This window comes from Xenopus laevis, chromosome 2S (genome assembly GCF_017654675.1).
Source record: "Xenopus laevis strain J_2021 chromosome 2S, Xenopus_laevis_v10.1, whole genome shotgun sequence".
NCBI classification, from domain to species: Eukaryota; Metazoa; Chordata; class Amphibia; order Anura; family Pipidae; genus Xenopus; species Xenopus laevis.
In genome coordinates this window covers 34,402,884-34,422,442 of record NC_054374.1, presented here as the reverse complement: position 1 = coordinate 34,422,442, position 19,559 = coordinate 34,402,884, and the positions used below count along the sequence as shown (strand labels likewise).

Here is a 19,559-nt window from a genome sequence, read left to right as displayed (position 1 = left end):
CCCCCTCCCTTCCCCCCCCCAGCCAAACAAAAGAACAATGGGAAGGTAACCAGATAACAGTTCCCTAACACAAGGTAACAACTGTCTGGTAGATCTAAGAACAACACTCAATAGTAAAAACCCATGTCCCACTGAGACACATTCAGTTACATTGAGAAGGAAAAACAGCAGCCTGCCAGAAAGCATTTCTCTCCTAAAGTGCAGGCACAAGTCACATGACCAGGGGCAGCTGGGAAATTGAAAAATGTCTAGCCCCATGTCAGATTTCAAAATTGAATATAAAAAAATCTGTTTGCTCTTTTGAGAAATGGATTTCAGTGCAGAATTCTGCTGGAGCAGCACTATTAACTGATGCGTTTTGAATTTTTTTTTCCCCATGACAGTATCCCTGTAATAAAGACTTTGCAATTTAAAACTTTCATTTGTGTTGGTGTTTTTTTCGATCTATACAAACAATTTTTTTTTTTTAATTATGTTACTGGTCCTTTAATCAAAGGTCAAGTTTCGAATTCATGTGAATTTGACTGGATGGTTATTTACGAAAAAATTCGAACATCTACAACTCAAAACGAATATTCCCGACCCAAAAACTCAAATTGAATTGAATTCGACTAAACTCGAATCAAGTTTTTTTTTCTCCAAAAAAACAAAAACTTGAATGTCAGGAAGGCTATTAACCTCTTTTAATGGATCACTGGACCTCTCCCATTGACTTCTACATGAACTTGGCAGGTTTTAGGTGGTGAATAGTTGAATTCTAGTTGTTACCAGGGTCAAAGTATGATAAATCTCGAGTCCGAGTTTGGATTATTCCCAACTCGAATTTGTGAGTTTTGATCAAAAATCCAACTTGAAAATTCGAACCTTAATAAATCTACCCCTTAGTATGTTATAGAATGGCCAATTCCAAGCAATTTTTGTTGTTGTTCTGACCAGGTCCTGACTGAGAATTAAAATAGGCCCTGGCATTTCAAGTACACAGAGGCCCACTCAGCCCACATAGAGGCCCAAACAGCCCCACCAGCCCACTAAATACTGACTTTCGATGGGACCTTATAGCAGCCCCTCTGGCATTTGCCAGAACCCACAGATTGCCAGTCCGGGCCTGGCTCTGACTCATTCCTGAACAACCCCTCTAGATTGGCTTGTCCAGAGTTACAATGAGTTGCCACAGGGAATTGAACCATGGACGTTCATGGTAAAGATTTAGTTATGTCTGAATGTTATCTGTAATATTGTGTAGCTTCTCAGTTTGACTTTTATATGCTGCTATTAGTGAATGCCAATCTCTTATTGAACTTAATCACTAAATGGAATCACATCAGAACAGTCTATACATGTAATGGACCTGTTATCCAGAATGATCGGGACCTGTGGTTTTCCTGATAACGGATCTTTCCATAATTTGTATCTACATGCCTTAAGTCTACTAGAAAATCATTAAATAAACTCAGGCTTGTTTTGCTTCCAATAAGGATTAATTTGGATAAAGTACAAGCTACTGTTTTATTATTACAGAGAAAAAGGTAATCATTTTTAAAAATGTGAACAAAATGCGGTCTATGGGTCTACGTAATTTGAGATTTCTGGATAACAGATACCTGTGTTCTTTCTCAGATTGTGTTATTGCTGCTGACTCCATCTCTGCTATATCCTTTAACAGGGTTGGCGCTGTAACCTGGCAAATGAGACGCTTTGAGACAACTACGCTGCTGGCGCTGAGACAATGAGCTGCTTCCGGCGGATCTAGAACACTGGATTTATAATATCAGGGCTGAACATAATTTGCCAGTCTCTTTGTATAATGTTGTTAAAGAGGTCTGCTTCAGCGCGGACTGCACCTCAGCCGCATATCATTTTCACATAGAAATTTCTTTGGACTAGAAAACAATCTTGTCTTTATTGGCACAGTGAGTAGTGTAATAATCGGATTCCATACAAGTCGCTTTTCATTTCAGCTCTTCGAATCGGATCTGTAACATAGGTAGGAGGTCACTGGAAGAATTGAATGTATATTGAGCACTTTACATATCAGGTACAGATTAGCCTGCTCCTTGCAAGATCACATAAAAACCTACAAATTATATGTGTAAGGTATTAATACATTGGCACAAGCTCTCTAAATGGCAGTGTTGCTTTATAAACGCAGAGTGCCCGGCTGCTGAAGAACAGGTGTGTGATAAATCTGATTACGGTATACCAAAAATAAGATTCTGTTGAGAAGGTCGAACGATCAGTAGCTTGGTTAAGTTGTAATTACCGAAAAGTTGGATTAGAAGATGCAAATAGGGGTCTTCCTTGTTGGCTATTGCTGAATAATTGCACAATGCTCCATAGATAAGGAAAAACAAATCCTGATGAGGAATTCTGACTTCTAAAAAGAAATTCGGTTTTGTTTAGTGCATAAAATACTCCTTGGTACTTTCTCCGATGTTGTCTCCCTTTCACTGACCTTATGTAGTCGCAGCAGAGGCATTGTGTCCTAGCGCATAACTGTGTGACCACCAGTAAACTGGGCGGCAGATTGCAGAACAAATTAACGCAACTTTATATGAGAAGAAGCAAGTATTTCCCATCGGTTGAGGTTTAATTGCAACCAGCCCTGGGTGACCATCACCTGATGCAATTGACTGACAGGTTTGCTTGAGTCTGCCCATAGGTATGCAAGAAAAACATCACTGCTGGAGTCACAGCGTGGAGCTGAGGCTGCTCAGTTGAACCATAAAAAGTGCCCATCCAACTCTTAAGTTCCCAGCATATGCTGACAACCTTGAAGGAACGAACATTCTTATTATAACTTTACCAGTCCACATTATAGGTCTTTTAAAATTCTTCCTGTGCAGCAAGAACATGGGGTTTGTAGTCGCATGCACTAAAGGGACAGATCAGCTGGGCATCAGGAACTCGGCTTTATTCCATACATGCAGACTTCCCATTAGACTTTAAATGATAAAATCACTGCCAGAAATAAAACAATTAATAGTGATATTGGAGAAAGGATGGTCAACTACAACACCCAGCTTCCCGCTAAAAACCAGGGTGCTTGGATTTGTACTTAAAACATTATCCACAAACAAAACACCAATGGCACATCCGATGCTCTTGAACAAGTGTAGGTTGTTTATTAGCTCATAAAATGGCAACATTTCGGGCCTATGCAAGGTTGTTTGTCAAGGCTTGACAAAGGGTCTTGCATAGGCCCGAAACGTTGCCATTTTATGAGCTAATAAACAACCTACACTTGTTCAAGAGCATCGGATGTGCCATTGGTGTTTTGTTTACTATTTTGGGCCCTTGGCAGTTTTTAGGCCATACACCCAGAGACACCTGATACCAAACAGGTATACACTGGAAGCAGCACTCCATTTTTGTATTGCATATATGTACTTAAAGGAGAAGGAAAGGCTGAAATTAAGTAAGCTTTATCAGAAAGGTCTGTATAAATATACCAGTAACCCCTCAAAGTAATGCTGCTCTGAGTCCTCTCTCAAAAGAAACCCTGCATTTCTTTCCTTCTATTGTGTACACATGGGCTTATGTATCAGACTTCCTGTTTTCAGCTCAAACCTCCAGGCCTAGGGCTTGAGCATGCTCAGTTTGCTCCTCTCCTCCCCCTCCATTCTCCTCCTCCCTGCTGTAATCTGAGCCCAGAGCTATGAATAAACAGGGACAGATTCAGGCAGGAAGTGATGTCACAGCAAGCTAATATGGCAGCTGCTATCCTAAACAAACAGAGAACTTCTAGAGCTGTTTACTCAGGTATAGTAAAGCATTCTACAGAATAAATATAGTGTTATAGATTGCACTATTGCGGCTAATCTATTGGCAAGAAATAACCTCTGCAGCTTTCCTTCTTCTTTAAAACATTTGGGGGGGGGGGGGGTCACATGTCTGCCACCTTTGTATAGAAGAGATATTTGGCTGAATGCTACATTTATGGCATTCACTTACTTGTATGTAGTGTGGGGTAAGTTCTCAGGTAGATTTGGGGAGCTGTACTGAAGTCTGACCACTTGCTAGTAAGTGTCACTGCCTAGTAGACTGATGCACTGTATAGCTGAGTGTGAGTGTACTCAGTGGGTAAACATGAAGTGCCATACACTGTAACGTTAGCAAGACTATTTGGCGAATTATATCATTGTTATTTATCTGTATATACTGTATTCTGTAATTATTTTGTCACCGTTTTACAAAACTGTCATTCTCTGTAACAAGCTAAAGACAAGAGACCATTTGCTTAGGCAGCCATTGCATTATGATCAGGATGTTATGGTGGTTATATACCACTTGCCTACCTTTAACATTGATTTCCAGGCAAAAACAAGCAATAAAGGGAACATTTTGTTGCATTACATATATGAACAACATTTTACCCAAAGTGAATAAAAAAGATGAAATTGGTTTGTTTAAGCATTCTATGCATGATACAGAACATAGGTGTTGTACTTTTCTGGTGTCACATGATGCTACAAGTAGGGATGCATCAAATCCACTATTTTGGATTTGACTGAATCCTCTGCAGAGATTCAGCTGAATACCGAATCCTAGGGGTGGGAAGAAGAAAACATTTTTTACTTCCTTGTTTTGTGAAAAAAATCATGCAATTTCCCTCCCTGTCCCTAATTTGAATATTAGGATTTAGATTTAGTTCAGCCGGGCAGAGGGATCGGGCTAAATCCTGCTGAAAAAGGCTGAATCCTGCCCAAATCCCGAACCGAATCCTGGATTGGATGCATCCCTAGCTACAAGGCATCCAAAAGAAAAGATTTGAGAAAGGTTTCTAACTTTTTTCCTAAGCAGAAGAACATCAGCGCAGCCTCCTTGACTACATGGTGGTTGGAAACTGACCACCAGGTGGCGCTGTTGTAACTAAATTCATTCATATTAACAGCACATGTATCCCTTAATATCTTTGAATTGAAAGAAAATAAATAATGAATGTAAATTACAAAAGTTCTTAGAATAGCCCCCTCATCCATTTTACATTTACTTATTTTAAAAGTTTACTTAGCCTTTAAACAAAAACGCACACCTGAAAATGTAGTTCTGACTCTTGTTTTCCTATTTTAACAGACTAACCAATATACTTGCAAGTACAAAGCTTTTCAACAGAATAAAGCCTCATTATCTCAATTACACCCTTAGGACGCGAGCAGAAGGATTGACCATATACAGCAACATTTATATGTGGGTCAAACTGAATAGATAAAAATAATTCAGCCTTCTGACCGAAGATGAATCACAACGGGGATTCTAAACCGGTGTTTTTCAGTCTTGCCCTTAACATCCGTGGTCGATATTGTTATTCGCATTGTACCGTAGTCGTATCCAGTACAACAAATAGACGCAGGCCACAAATCTCTCACAATTCTCGTTCCGTCCAATCATTAACCTCTAGCGAGGTCATGTGTCACCAGTAGTTTTCCCATCTGTGTACGGCAAAATAAGCAACAATCATCTACAACACGGCTGTCTACAAATGCCAAGTAGGAATAACTGATACAGGTATAGGGCCTGTTATCCAGAATACTTGAGACTTGGGGATTTCCAGATAATGGATCTTTCTGTAATTTGGATCTTCATACCTTATGTCTACTAGTAAGTAATTTAAACAATAAATAAACCCAATAGGCTGGTTTTGCTACCAATAAGGATTAATTATATCTTGGTTTGGACCAAATACAAGCTACTGTTTTATTATTACAGAGAAAAATAAAATATTTTTCTTAAAATTTGGATTATTTCATTATAATGGAGTCTATAGGAGACAACCTTCCCGTAATTTGCAGCTTTCTGGATAACGGGTTTCCGGATAACTGATCCCATACCTGTATTGAATCAGCGCATACCATGCATTTCTGTTCCAGGTTCTGTAAATGAAATTGTTTATGTTGGAGAAAACATAAGTGGTACTGCCATTGTGAGTACCCCTGTATGGCCCTGTCTGTCATGCAGCTTTAAATAAAAAAAACCAGCATCTGATTCCAAGTATTGTGTGAGTGTGTGTGTGAAAATGTTTCAGGGGGCCCTACATTCCCTTTTGTCTATGTTAAAGGCAACATAAACCTGCCGGCTGTGCTATAAGCTTTAGCATGGTGACATCCAAATAATCAGTCACTACAAATAACTTCAAAACTTCATGTTCGTACGTTTGTGATTTGTTGTTCTTATACAGAAGTCAATGCAAATGTGGATATTTTATTATAAATTATAGATTCATAATTGGCATGTGATGTATAGCATGTATAGATCAGTGAAATACATTTCTGTTTTGAAACGAATCTGTCTCCTGTTCCTTTATTTAAATATGGTCGTATGTGTGTATCCACAAATGAAAACTAGAAGCGTACAAGGGTGTATTACTGGGATTGTTTTGGCTTCAGTTGGGACTATTCTCATCATTTATTTATATAGTGCCAGCAAGTTGCACAGCACTTTACATACATTTGTAACAAACAAGGGTTACAGAATGGTGTTGTGCGGGTCATAAAAATTTTTACTTACACGTGACACTAACCTGCCCACTCCAAATCAGCACCGACCCTAACCTGTCCCCACTTCCAATCCGCACCGACCCTCACCCATCCACTGTCAATCAGCACCCGACCCTAACCCGCCTACTCCAAATCTGCACCGACCCTACCCTGCCCACTCCCAATTAGCGCCCAACCTTAACCTGGCCACTCCAAATCCGCACCGACCCTAACCCGCCCACTCCCAATCCACACCAACCATAACCTGTCCACTCTCAATCAGCACCCGACCCTAACCCACCTACTCCAAATCCGCACCGACCTTAACCCGTCTACACTCCAAATCCGCACCCACCCTAACCCTCCACTCCCAATCCGCCACTCCCAATCCCCACCAACCATAACCTGTCCACTCTCAATCAGCGCCTGACCCTAACCCACCGACTCCAATTCCGCACCGACCCTAACCCACCCACTCCCAAACCTCACCGACCCTAAGCCGCCCACTTCAAATCCGCACCGACCTTCCCCTGCCCACTCCACACCGACCCTTACCTCCCCAATCAGCACCTGACCCTTACCCGCCCCCTCCCAATCAGCACCTGACCCCTCCCAATCAGCACCTGACCCTTACCCGCCCCCTCCCAATCAGCACCTGACCCCTCCCAATCAGCACCTGACCCTTACCCGCCCCCTCCCAATCAGCACCTAACCATAACCCTCCCAATCAGCACCTGACACTAACCACTCCCAACCCACCCACCTGTGACATCATGAAAGGGGACTGGATAGATGGAGCAGGAAGCCGGCTGCCCGGCACAAGATTGTTGTGGGTGGGGAGAACGGAAGGAAGAGTTCAATCCGAACAGCAGAATGTGTGGAGGCGTCAGCCTGAACCACGCGACCTGCGGGTGAAGTCATAAAAAGTAACAATGCAAATGTCGCCTCACATAGCAATAGTGTGCTTGGCTAGGACCCCCAGCAACCAGATTTTTAATTGCAAACTTGACATTGGCAAAAAGAAAGGCAAATAATTACAAGATAGAGCACAAGGAGACCAACTGTAACATTCCTAAGTATAGGATTTTTATAACACACTCTTGTCACTGCAAAGGGGAACTACTCCCTTATATGCATTTGTAACTAAGTGGTGTGTGACTGAGTGAAGCCTCTACTTGCACAGTGCACCAAACAGGACTTTTAAACACACCCTTTAATTGGGTATAATTTTGTGTGTAACATTAAGTGGGTGGGGTCTCACTATACAAACTTTTAACTTTTATTACCCCCCTAGTCAATAAAGGTGTTTGGTGCAGGTTTCCATTGTGTCTTACTGTTTTGTGACCCATGACTCCATAACAGTAAAACATGAACGTGACACATTAGCAGCAGGAGAATATAAGCATGTGCAGCATGTTTAGCACTGCACTGATAAATAGTAAATAAGCCCCTTTAATCTTCAGGTGTGGAAAAGTTATAAATACAATAGGGTTTAATGTTAAAGTGTAATAATTGCATGATGTTGCCTGAAAGTCAGGTTTAGACATTAGTGGCGTCTAGACATACCTGTAATTAAAGGGCCCAGCCTGAGAATGTCATGCAGGTAATTAAGTGACAGCTTGGCACATGAAATACTTTCTTGTTTGAATATACAAGACAGGACATTTACTTGAACTTGCATATTTTGAGAAACATTAAAATGTATGAGATTGCTATATGCAAATGGTCTTAATTTGTGTTTTTTGAATGATTGTATTTAGCCTTTTGTTTGGCAGCTCTCCGGTCTGAGATTTTAGCAGCTCTGGTTGCTAGGGTCTAAATCACCCTAGCAACCAAGGAGTGATGTAAATGAGAGACTGTGATATAAATACTAGAGGGCCTGAGTAGAAAAATAAGTAGTAACAGGTAGCCTTGGATAAAAAAGTTTTTTGGCTGTCAGGGTCAGTGACAACTACTATTTGAAAGTTGGAAAGAGTCAAAATAAAAGGCAGATAATTATAGAAGATCAAAAAAAAGACCAACTGAAATTTGTGACATCATCAGAGATGCTTGGAAGTCCCCAGCCTTTTGTATTAAAGCAGCTATTTCAGCTAAAAAAATTCTCAGAGAACCCAACTTTGGATTGACTTCATCAGTTCTTCAATTTCAGCTCATCCTCTGCTAAAATAGAGCCAATGACCATCAGTAATCCGATGATCAAACCTCTAATTATCAAACACAGTAATTACATTCTTATACAGAAGAGATACTGGCATTTACTGGGAATGCTGACTCCCAGGGCTGGAAACCAAACAGCTCAGCTGGAGGTTTACTAATTTGATGACTTGATTTCCTCCCTTTTTGTCTTTATTGGCCATCATTATGGCTTTACATGCTACAGAACTACAACTCGTAGCATCATTACACCTGCTTATCTTATAGAGTGAGGCTGGGAATTTTAACTTCTTGTTATCTCTATTCTAGAATGTTCTTACACGTCCAAGCTGTTCCGACCAAACCCTAAATGAGGAATCATTTACAGCTCCAAGTGCGGTGTGCAATCTCATGCTGTGTGCATTGTTTTTATCCATTCGGGCTCTTATAGACGAGCGTTTTTAGCTGCACTCCCCTGCGTTCCGGTTTCATGCGTTCAGCCGCAGGGGAGCGCAGGAGTAGACGCACTGAATTCTTTTCAATGTGGCTGTGCTCAGACAGACGCATGTAAGCATCAAACGCAGGAAAAACGCAACATGCGGCGTCCCAACCTGCTTACATGCGTCTGTCTGAGTACAGCCCCATTGAAAAGAATTTAGTGCATCTACTCCTGCGCTCCCTGGTGGCTGAACGCACAAAACCAGAACGCAGGGGAGCGCAGCTAAAAACGCTCGTCTGTAAGAGCCCTAAAGTAGCATTCTCCCCCTCCCCTGCATCAATAAATGCACTCAGGCACAATTTGGATCAGGAGCTGTGGAAAACACACAGGGCACTTGTGGATGTACCTTTAATAAATGGAATCAATTCGCACAAAGGCTACTTTAATTTTTGCTTGACAGCAACCTCAATTGCTATCATTTATAGGACCTATTATCCAGAATGCCTGGGGTTTTCCAGATAAGGGATCTTTCTGTAATTTGGATATCCATAAATTATCTACTTATAATTAATTTAAACATTAAATAAACCCAGTAAGATTGTTTTGCCTCTATGAGCTGTTCCTGCATTTTTTCCTGCACTCCTTCTGCCTTCCACCTGTGTTCAGTTCTTACATGCGTCATCGTGAGGACGGACCATTAAAGAAGAATCGGCTGCATCTGGACCTGTTCTCTCCTGCAGTTGAACACATTTAACCAGAACACAAGGGAGCACAGGAAAAAATGCCCATCAGGAAGAGCCCCAGACGAGCGTTTTTAGCCGTGCTTCCCTGCGTTCCGGTTTCATTCGTTCAGGCGCATGAGTAGACGCACTGAATTCATTTCAATGGGGCTGTACTCACACATGTAACCATGTAACTGTAACCACGAATGCAGGAAAAATGCAACATGCTGCATCCCAAACTGCGTTCGGCGCTTACATGCATCTGTGTGAGTACAGCCCCATTGAAAAGAATTCAGTGCATCTACTTCTGACCTCCTCTGTGGCCGAATGCATGAAACCGGAACACAGGGAAGCGCGGCTAAAAACTCTCGTCTGTAAGAGCCCTAATAAGGATTCATTATATGTTAGTTGGGATCAAATACAAGGGTATAACAGCTTTCCAGACAACAATTACTGGAATACAGTTACAAAATAAAAAGGAATTAAAATAGAGAAACCTACATACAGTTGAGTTCAGATTAATAGAAGTCAGACATTGCTAACTTGATCAATCACTGGAAGAAATTATATTTCTACATGGCAAATAATTTACTAGTAGGTGTTGTAGAGAAATAGAAAAACAATAGTCATGATATACATGCTGCTGATTCTATGTAATTGAATCATTAATTGAGGCTTGTTCAAAATAGTAAAAAAACACGAATTTTTAGGGATTTATTATACCCCGAGGATGAAAAAAGTCATAATCCGAAAATCCGGCATCTCAGACCTGCCTAAATTGCATATAAGTCAATGGGAGAAGTCCCAAAGGTATCTTGATCTGCTCTGGGTTTGTGCAATAATCCGAAGATTTCGTGGTTTTCGGAAAAACATCTATTTTTGGGTGGCAAATCCGAAAAATTCGTACGATTTTCGGTTATTTTTCACAATTTTTCAGTTGTTTTTCTGCAAAGAAATTTTTTGGGAAAGTGTATTGATAAATAAGGAGGAAAAAACCTGTGCGGATTTGGTCGGAGCAGAAAATATTGAGCTTAATTCTGACTTTAAGTGTTATTTATGGCTTTAATTCTGCCAATTTGTACCCTAGGCACTGGACCGAACATGAGGAATGATATCACATTCATGGTGTGCAAGACATAAACATCACTTCCAAAATTGTGAAAATGGTCCCTGTTTGCTTCAGAAACACTACTTTAGTTCATATAAACAAGCTGCTGTCATACCTCCCAACATTTTGGAAGTAAAAAGAGGGACAAAATGAGGGACTGCGGGTTGAGCTGTCAAAAGAGGGACTGTCGCTCCGAAAAAGGGACAGTTGGGAGGTATGTGCTGTGTAGCAATGGCAAAAATTGAAAAAGTCTGTATGGCACAGGTTGAATAGTGGATAACAGATAACACCGTTCTACAGAGCTTATCTGCTGTGTAACCAGGGGTCGATCCTGCCCAATTTGCCGCCTGAGGCGGCCTTCGTTCCGGGGGGGTCCACGTCGCTAGTGCAGAGAGCGCGATTGTCGAAAACCAGAAATTCGGCTCTTAGTTACCAGGAGCGGCATTTTTGCGCTGCCGTCTGAGGCGAGTGCCTCAACTCGCCTCATTGGCGGAGCGCCCCTGCGTGTAACCTGAGCCTTTTCTCCTTTGGCTGCCCCCATTGCTACACAGCAGCTTATTTATATAAATAAGTAGTGTTTCTGACTGAAACACATCAGTTTTACCATTGCAGGACAATACTGCTTCATATTTTTAATTACTTTAAAACATATTAATTTTTTGATGTTACTGTTCCTTTAACATTGCACATTTTTTTATACATTTAATTATGTTTAAGGTGCATAATCCCTTACTGGTTCTTTAAAACAAATGATGTGGTGTAAAGAGCTTATTCAGCATTGTTCAACCCCAGTCTGCCAGTAGGTGGGACTAGAGTAGAGCTAATAGTAGTTAGGAACTGGCTGTGACATGCTTCCGCACTGCAGAACTTCACACTGACACATTGATTACTTTTGTGCTTTGATATATACAGACAGTATTTCCTTTCTTTAGTGCAAGTAATTATACCCACTGCTGCCCAGTCACAGACACTAATACCCTATACTCATCCCTGCCCCAAAAAAAATCTTAATAACCGGAAACCTGTTATCCAGAATGCTCCGAATTATGGAAACTTCGTCTGCCATAAACTCGATTATAATCAAATAATCCTGATTTTTAAAAATTATTTCCTTTTTCTCTGTATGATAAAACAGTAGCTTGTATTTGATCCAAACTAAGAAATAACCAATCCTTATTGGAAGCAAAAGCAACCTATTTGGATTTACTTAATGTTTACATGATTTTCTAGTAGACAAGGTATGAAGATCCAAATTACGGAAAGATTCGTTACCAGGAAATTCCCAGATCCTGAGCATTCTGGATAACAGGTCCCATACCTGTATAAGCAATTCATTTAATACTATCTCCAATAACCATAATCTGGAACTAGTAAATACATTTAAAGTGACACTTTTCTATTGGTAGATGAAATACTCAATTCTGTTTCTAGTTGTGAGGAGCTGGCACCCAGCAGCTTTTCTGCAATATTTTATAAAGTCAATTTCCTTCACATCATGTGACTTCCTACCAACTTCCAATCATGAGCTGAGAAGAGATCCGCCTCTATAGAATAGTCAGTTTAGTCATATGCCATAAAAAGGAACTTATAAGAAATCTAAATAACCATGAACATAGTATAAATGTCATTTTATGTTGACATGGTAATTACAAAGTCTAGACTAAAAAAACCAAAACTGTTTTGACTAGAAAATGCAAGTGCTGTGTTGCCCACACCTGATGGAAGCTCTTGGTTTGGACAGCCATGTTGGGACTCTTAAGGGGCAGATTTATCAAGGGTCGAAGTGAAATCGAGGGAATTTTCGAAGTTAAAAAATTCGAAATTCAAGGTAATTTTTGGATACTGCAACCATCGAATAGGCTACTACGACTTCAATCTTCGATTCGAAGTAAAATCGTTTGACCATTCGATCAAAGTACTGTTTCTTTAAAAAAACTTTGACTTCAATTCTTCGCCAACTTAAACCTGCCGAAGTGCTATGTTAGCCTATGGGGACCTTCCAGAGCATATTTCTAAGTTTTTTGTATTCGAAGGAAAATCGTACGATCGTACTTCTTCTGTACTACAATCGGAATACGATCGCACAATGCAAAAAATTCGACTTCGATTAAATAACTCCATTCAACTCAATTCAAATGTATGGAGTTATTTAACACTGAATCCAGACCCCTGAACTATTTACAACCTGCCCTAATTCATTTTATTATCTGTACAATTGATCTCTATCTATCTGTAACTTCCTAATTTATTGCCCATGAATACCTTTCCTATATATTTCCTACCTATGGCACCAATTCCATCCTAGTGGGAGCAAAGGAAGACTGTCTTCACATAGCTAGGGTATTAGCAGTGTGGAGCTTAGGAGCACTTTTCATAGAAACAAATGGCGCAGCATTGCATGATTAGCAATGATTATAGTTACAGGAACATGTTGCTATCTCTTTACTATTCATTGTTTTATAAACATAATTGCTGGACAGCATTTGTACCTATAGGGCACATACACCCTAATAAAAAGGAAGAGTGTACAACATACAATCTCTGGCTATTGATGACACACACAAAAATAAAGAGGTTGTTCACCTTTCCTTTAACTTTTAATACAATGTAGAGAGTGATATGCTGAGACAATTTGCAATTGGTTTTCATTTTTTATTTGTGGTTTTTGTGCTCTAGCTTTTTATTCAGCAGCTCTTCAATTTGCATCTTAACGAATCTGGTAACTAGAGTCCTAATTAGCCTAGCAACTATGCACTGATTTGAATAAGAGGCTGGAATATGAATAGGAGAGGCCTGAATAGAAAGATGAGAGTAATAAAAAGTGCCAGTAAAAGTAAATGTGTAGCCTTACAGAGCCGACCCCCATATAAAAGATGAAAAAGAGTCAGAAGGCAAATGATTCAAACACTATCAAAAAAGAAAGCCAGTTGAAAAATTGCTTCTAAGTAACTATTCTAGCCCCAAGAAATTGAACTGGGAAATTGCGCTGATCATTTTATTGGTACCAGCAATGTCCAATGGTCTTGTGTGTGGCAAGGAAGAACAATTCATTTGAATTTTGATTTCATTTGAATTTTCATAAACATTACCACCTGTACTTTTCAGGCAATTTTGCAGCAAGCACAGGAAAATGTACTCAGTAGATAATATAAAGTAATTTGAGTATGTGCTGAGGGCGCTGCATTCCCAGGTAGGAGAGGGAGCTCTGAGCAAATCCTCTTGTGTATCTCGGCAACTGCCTGGGATACAGAAACCATTTTAGAACATACTCAGGAGAAATCAGTCTCCTGTAAGCGTTCTCCTAAGGAAGCGTGTGTTGTTTCACTCCAGGGTTGCCAGGTTGGGAGTTTTCCAGCCAATTTGGGCTACTAATCAGGCCCAGATTCATACCTCCCAACATTTAGGAAACAGAAAGAGGGACAAAAAGTAGCGCGCCAACATTTTTTGCCACGCCCCCTACTTACCATGTTCATTTTACATAATTTGGCAGGTTATGAAAGTTTCAACACATTTCTGTGGTTTTTAGATGTTATTACAGTTTTGCAAATGAAGGCGAATTGCCCTTTAAGCTGTAAGTCTAACTTCTTATCTTATCAAACTTTCACAAAAGTATGTCAAGTATCTATTCTGCGCTGTCTGCCAAGAAGCAATTAAGTTAGAAACTTTGTATCTGTTTCTGGCTGTTCAGTGCAGCAGATCGAAGAAAAACCCGGGACTTATCAGTAGAAATCCGTGACAGCGGGTTGAGCTGTCAAAAGCGGGACTGTCCCGCTCAAAACGGGACAGTTGGGCGGTATGCAGATTTGTGTCGAGACCAGAAAGGCCTGGGCCTAGGGCGGCAATATTTTAAGGGTGGCGTGCCGGCCAGTCGCATTGAGGAATGCACTGGGGATGCGACGAGTGCTCCTGGCCAGCACTCCGCCACTGTCCCAGAGGTAGACTGCGCATACGCGAGGGAAGGTGGGTGCGCTCGCAAAGGGAGAGAGTTTCACCCTCCGGCCTTTAGGGTTAGCATGCTGCCAAGCCACATTGGGGAATGCGCTGGGGATGCGTCGACTGCTCCCTGCCAGCCCATTCGCCACTGTCCCGGAAATAGACTGCGCATGCGTGTGCGCGCTTGAGAGAAGAGGGAGTTTCACTCACCTGTCTAGGGGTGGCCGAAACAGGAATCCAGCCCTGCTACTAATTTAAAGGTTTTGAAAGTACAAACTAGACAAGGTACGGATTTGGCCTACTTTTTAGGTCTTTGGCTGGTTTGTACTTAAACCTAATTTCTTGCCCTAATGTGCCAAGCCTGTCTCCTGTGTTTTTGTTTAATCATTTGCCGACTGCAATACCCAGCATGCAATGGGACTGACTTGTGTAGAAATTGGGAGTTACCAGATTTTGGGCTCTGTACCCCAGTCTCCTATCACTCTTAAAGGGCATGTAAAGGTAAAAAAATAAAATCCCATGTTTACTTTCTTTAATGAAAAAGAAACCTTTTTCCAATATACTTTAATTACAAAAATATGTACCCTTTTTATAAGAAACCTGACTGTATGCAGTGAAATTCTCCCTTCATTTACTGCTGTGGATAGGAATTGTCAGTTGGTCCCTAACTGCTGAGCAGGGAAACAATCATACTTATGAACAGCAGGGGGAGCCCCCGCCTTACTTCCCAGCCATGCAGAACTCAAGCAGCTTTGTTTATGACGATCCCTAAGCAGCTCAGACCATACTGAGCATGTGCACAGTCTTAGTCTTGCAAAGATGTTTAACAAAGTTACAAGATGGTGACCCCCTGTAGCCAACTTTGAAAGCATAAATTATTTGTTTGATTAGGCTTGTGGTGCAGTAAGTTCATGTTTATATTTAGTATACAAAATACAGAATTACTAGCCTTATTCTATTTTAGATGTTACATGCCCTTTAAAGGGGAAGGAAACCTAGTTGGCGCAAGGACCCTCCCCCCCTCCCGTGTGTTGCCCATCCTCCCTCCTCCCCCCTGGCCTACCCGTCCCGCTGGGCAAATGCCCCTAACTTGTTACTTACCCTTCTGCGCAGGTCCAGTCCAGGGAGTTCACAGACGACATCTTCTTCCACGCGATCTTCTTCCTGCTTTGACCGGCGCATGCGCAGTAGGAGCATTTTGCCGGTACGATCTACTGCGCATGCGCCAAAAGTACTACGTGACTTTTGGCGCATGCGCAGTAGATCCGTACCGGCAAAATGCTCCTACTGCGCATGCACCAAAACGCCGTTCAAAGCAGGAAGAAGATCGCGTGGAAGAAGATGTCGTCTGTGAACTCCCTGGACTGGACCTGCGCCGAAGGGTAAGTAACAAGTTAGGGGCATTTGCTCAGCGGGACGGGTAGGCCAGGGGGGAGGAGGGAGGGTGGGCAACACACGGGAGGGGGGGAGGGTTTTTGCGCCAACTAGGTTTCCTTCCCCTTTAAGCTTTCTCACATTTACAGATGACAATTTTGGGGCAAAAATCTGCTGGCCACCAAAATGTCTAGAAGTTGACCCGTTTTACCAAAATGTATTGAAATTGTATGTATTAGGTCTTCATGGAGCCCCTATACCTCCTGGGCCCCCTCTAGTTACGCACTGGTGATGGGCAAATGACTGAAAGCATAAAAATTTTAAAAAGGCCTATTTTGACCTACTTTCTATTTTTTTTAGACTTTTTTTTTGGTCCTCTAGTAGTTTTGGGCTGGTTTTGTAGCTGACTTTGGCTGATTTTAAAAATAAGTCCTGAAGAAGAGGCTGCAGTCACACCTCTGTCCTGGCCACATTATATCATGTTCTAATCTCCCCCTCTTGTCTCTGCCCTCGGTTCTCAGCCTGGTTTACACACTAAAGTCTGAGCAGTGACAAAAGAGACACGAGGGGGGAGGTTGGAACATGATATAATGTGGCCAGGACAGAGGTGTGACTGCAGCCTGACGTGTGAGTGAAACAACGGGCGCATGTGACTTCCAGTTTGTAAGGAGAGAACAAACAGGAGACTGGTGCCTCAGGCCGGCGCATGTCCCCAGTGAGAGCGCGGGGCAGAGCTCTCAGCCTTCACTTCCGGGGGAGGAGGACACTAGAGCAGCAGCTGCAGCAGCAGACGCACTGGATCAGCAGCCCCGGGACTGGAGCTGGAGGGGGATGATCGGATTCCCAGCAGCCCTGTTGGATTGTATGTTCCGCACGAGTGGAATTATACTGTTACACACACACATCGGCCTGTGAGTATTACTACAGCTCCCGGCGGAGTGTCAGTCTTACATGTGGGCTGTAACGTGTAGTAGAGATAGAGAAGAAGGTGAGTACGTCTGACTGTAACCACAGGCTGTCCTGGTGCTGCGTTATGTGGGGCCGGGCGTGTAGGGGGGAGAGGACACCAGTCCCCATATGGGGAACCCAGGGGCTTTATTTATGTTGTGCTACAGACAGTGTGTGGGGCCCTCAGTGTATTCGCACCCTATCATCATAAGAGAACCCGCACTCCTACTATGTACAGTTTGTGGCCCTTCAGCTACTCTTTACGTACAGCTTAAAGCATTCAACTATAGTACAGCCCAAGGGCCCTGTATACTGTCAGGCCCCAGCCACTACACAGAAGAACTCTTAGTACTGCATGGCAGCCCATACCCACTCTTAATACTGTATGGCAGCCCTACCAGCTCTTAGTACTGTATGGCAACCACTGCCCGCTCTTAGTACTGTATGGCAGCCTCTACCCGCTCTTAGTACTGTATGGCAGCCCCTGCCCGCTCTTAGTACTGTATGGCAGCCCCTGCCCGCTCTTAGTACTGTATGGCAGCCCATACCCACTCTTAATACTGTATGGCAGCCCCTGCCCGCTCTTAGTACTGTATGGCAGCCTCTACCCGCTCTTAGTACTGTATGGCAGCCCATACCCACTCTTAATACTGTATGGCAGCCCCTGCCCGCTCTTAGTACTGTATGGCAGCCCCTGCCCGCTCTTAGTACTGTATGGCAGCCCCTGCCCGCTCTTAGTACTGTATGGCAGCCCCTGCCCGCTCTTAGTACTGCAGGCCTGGACGTCAAAATAGGCCCTGCCATTCCAAGTACACAGAGGCCCAAACAGCCCCCTACCAGCCCACTATATGGTAACTTTCTATGGAACCATACAGCAGCCTCTCTGGCATTTGCCAGAACCCACAGATTGCCAGCCTGGGACTGTACTACTGTATGGCAGCCCCTACCAGCTTTTAGTACTATATGGGAGCCCCTACCCACTCTTAGTACTGAATGGCAGCCTCTGCCCACAAGGGGCATGTTTACTAACATTGGAGAAAAATATCTGGAGAGATTTCTGGAGATGTTGCCCATAGCAACCAATCAGATCTTTGCTTTTGTTTTCTAACTTGGCTGTGGCTTTTTAAATCGAATTGCTGATTGGTTGCCATGGGCAACAACTCCAGATATTTATCTCCAATGTTAGTAAACATGCCCCTTAGTACTGTATGGCAGCCCCTACTTTTAGTACTGTATGGCAGCCCCTGCCCGCTCTTAGTACTGTATGGCAGCCCCTACCAGCTCTTAGTACTGTATGGCAGCCCCTGCCCTCTCTTAGTACTGTATGGCAGCCCCTGACCGCTCTTAGTACTGTATGGCAGCCCATGCCCACTCTTAGTACTGAATAGAATTCCGACAGGTCTGGACTGAGAATTAAAATAGGCCCTGTCATTTCAGGTGCATAGAGGCCCAAATAGGACCCCACCTCCCAATAAAAAATGATTGTCTGTGGCATCCTTCAGCAGTCTTTGCCAGAACCCACAGATCGCCAGTCTTGGCCTGGATTCTACCCATGATTAATACTGTATGGCTAATAGCAGGCACAATGCTATACAATTCTAATTAAATGAACAGTTCTTTATTTTTGACTGATTTTTAGTTTTCTCAGAAATACGAAACTAACACCTTGTACTAATGGAAATATTCATAGAGAAGCCCAAAGCATTTTCAGACCTCTACCAGAAGGATTTCCTTCAAGTTCAAACTTGCACCCATGTACATTTTACTCTTTTATCTGAAGAGAAGGTTAGGGAAAGAATTCCATCTTAAACTCTCTCCTGTTTAATTGCCTGTCAGAATGATTTCTTTTACAAAAAATGATCAGGGATATACTGTTTTAGCCCAGTACCTCTTTGGGAAGTGCTGGTGTCCTCCCCCCAGGCTTTAACTGCTGCTCACAGCTGATTTTGTGGTCATATGTAACAAGATTGGCTGATGCATTCTTACCCTTAACCTCCGGGATTTCATACTATCTGCCTTATTCCTTAAAGGGATACTGTCATGGGAAAAAATTTTTTTTTTCAAAATGAATCAGTTAATAGTGCTGCTCCAGCAGAATTCTGCACTGAAATCCATTTCTCAAAAGAGCAAACAGATTTTTTTATATTCCATTTTGAAATCTGACATGGGGCTAGACATATTGTCAATGTCCCAGCTGCCCCAAGTCATGTGACTTGTGCTCTGATAAACTTCAATCACTCTTTACTGCTGTACTGCAAGTTGGAGTGATATCAACCCCCCTCCCTTTTCCCCCCCAGCAGCCAAACAAAAGAACAATGGGAAGGTAACCAGATAACAGCTCCCTAACACAAGATAACAGCTGCCTGGTAGATCTTAGAACAACACTCAATAGTAAAAACCCATGTCCCACTGAGGCACATTCAGTTACA

General features: G+C 42.3%; 2 protein-coding genes across 5 annotated transcripts in view; both read left to right on the top strand.

The window, feature by feature from the left end:
* Nucleotides 1–2,431, top strand: part of map7d2.S (MAP7 domain containing 2 S homeolog) — a 77,395-nt gene extending 74,964 nt beyond the window's left edge. The window contains exon 18 of the mRNA XM_041583622.1: nucleotides 1,664–2,431. Within this exon, the coding sequence (XP_041439556.1) occupies nucleotides 1,664–1,677 (14 nt within the window). The 3' untranslated portion in view covers nucleotides 1,678–2,431. The remainder of the gene's footprint in view (nucleotides 1–1,663) is intronic.
* Nucleotides 2,432–16,816: 14,385 nt separating this feature from the next.
* bclaf3.S (BCLAF1 and THRAP3 family member 3 S homeolog) overlaps nucleotides 16,817–19,559 on the top strand; it is a 47,111-nt gene continuing 44,368 nt past the window's right edge. For 2 of the 4 annotated variants that reach the window (XM_018249069.2, XM_018249070.2), the window contains exon 1: nucleotides 16,819–17,170. The gene's annotated coding sequence lies outside the window, so the exon portion shown is untranslated. Of the gene's footprint in view, nucleotides 17,171–19,559 lie in introns of all 4 variants that reach the window. The other 2 variants (XM_041583621.1, XM_018249071.2) reach the window with 2 other exon arrangements.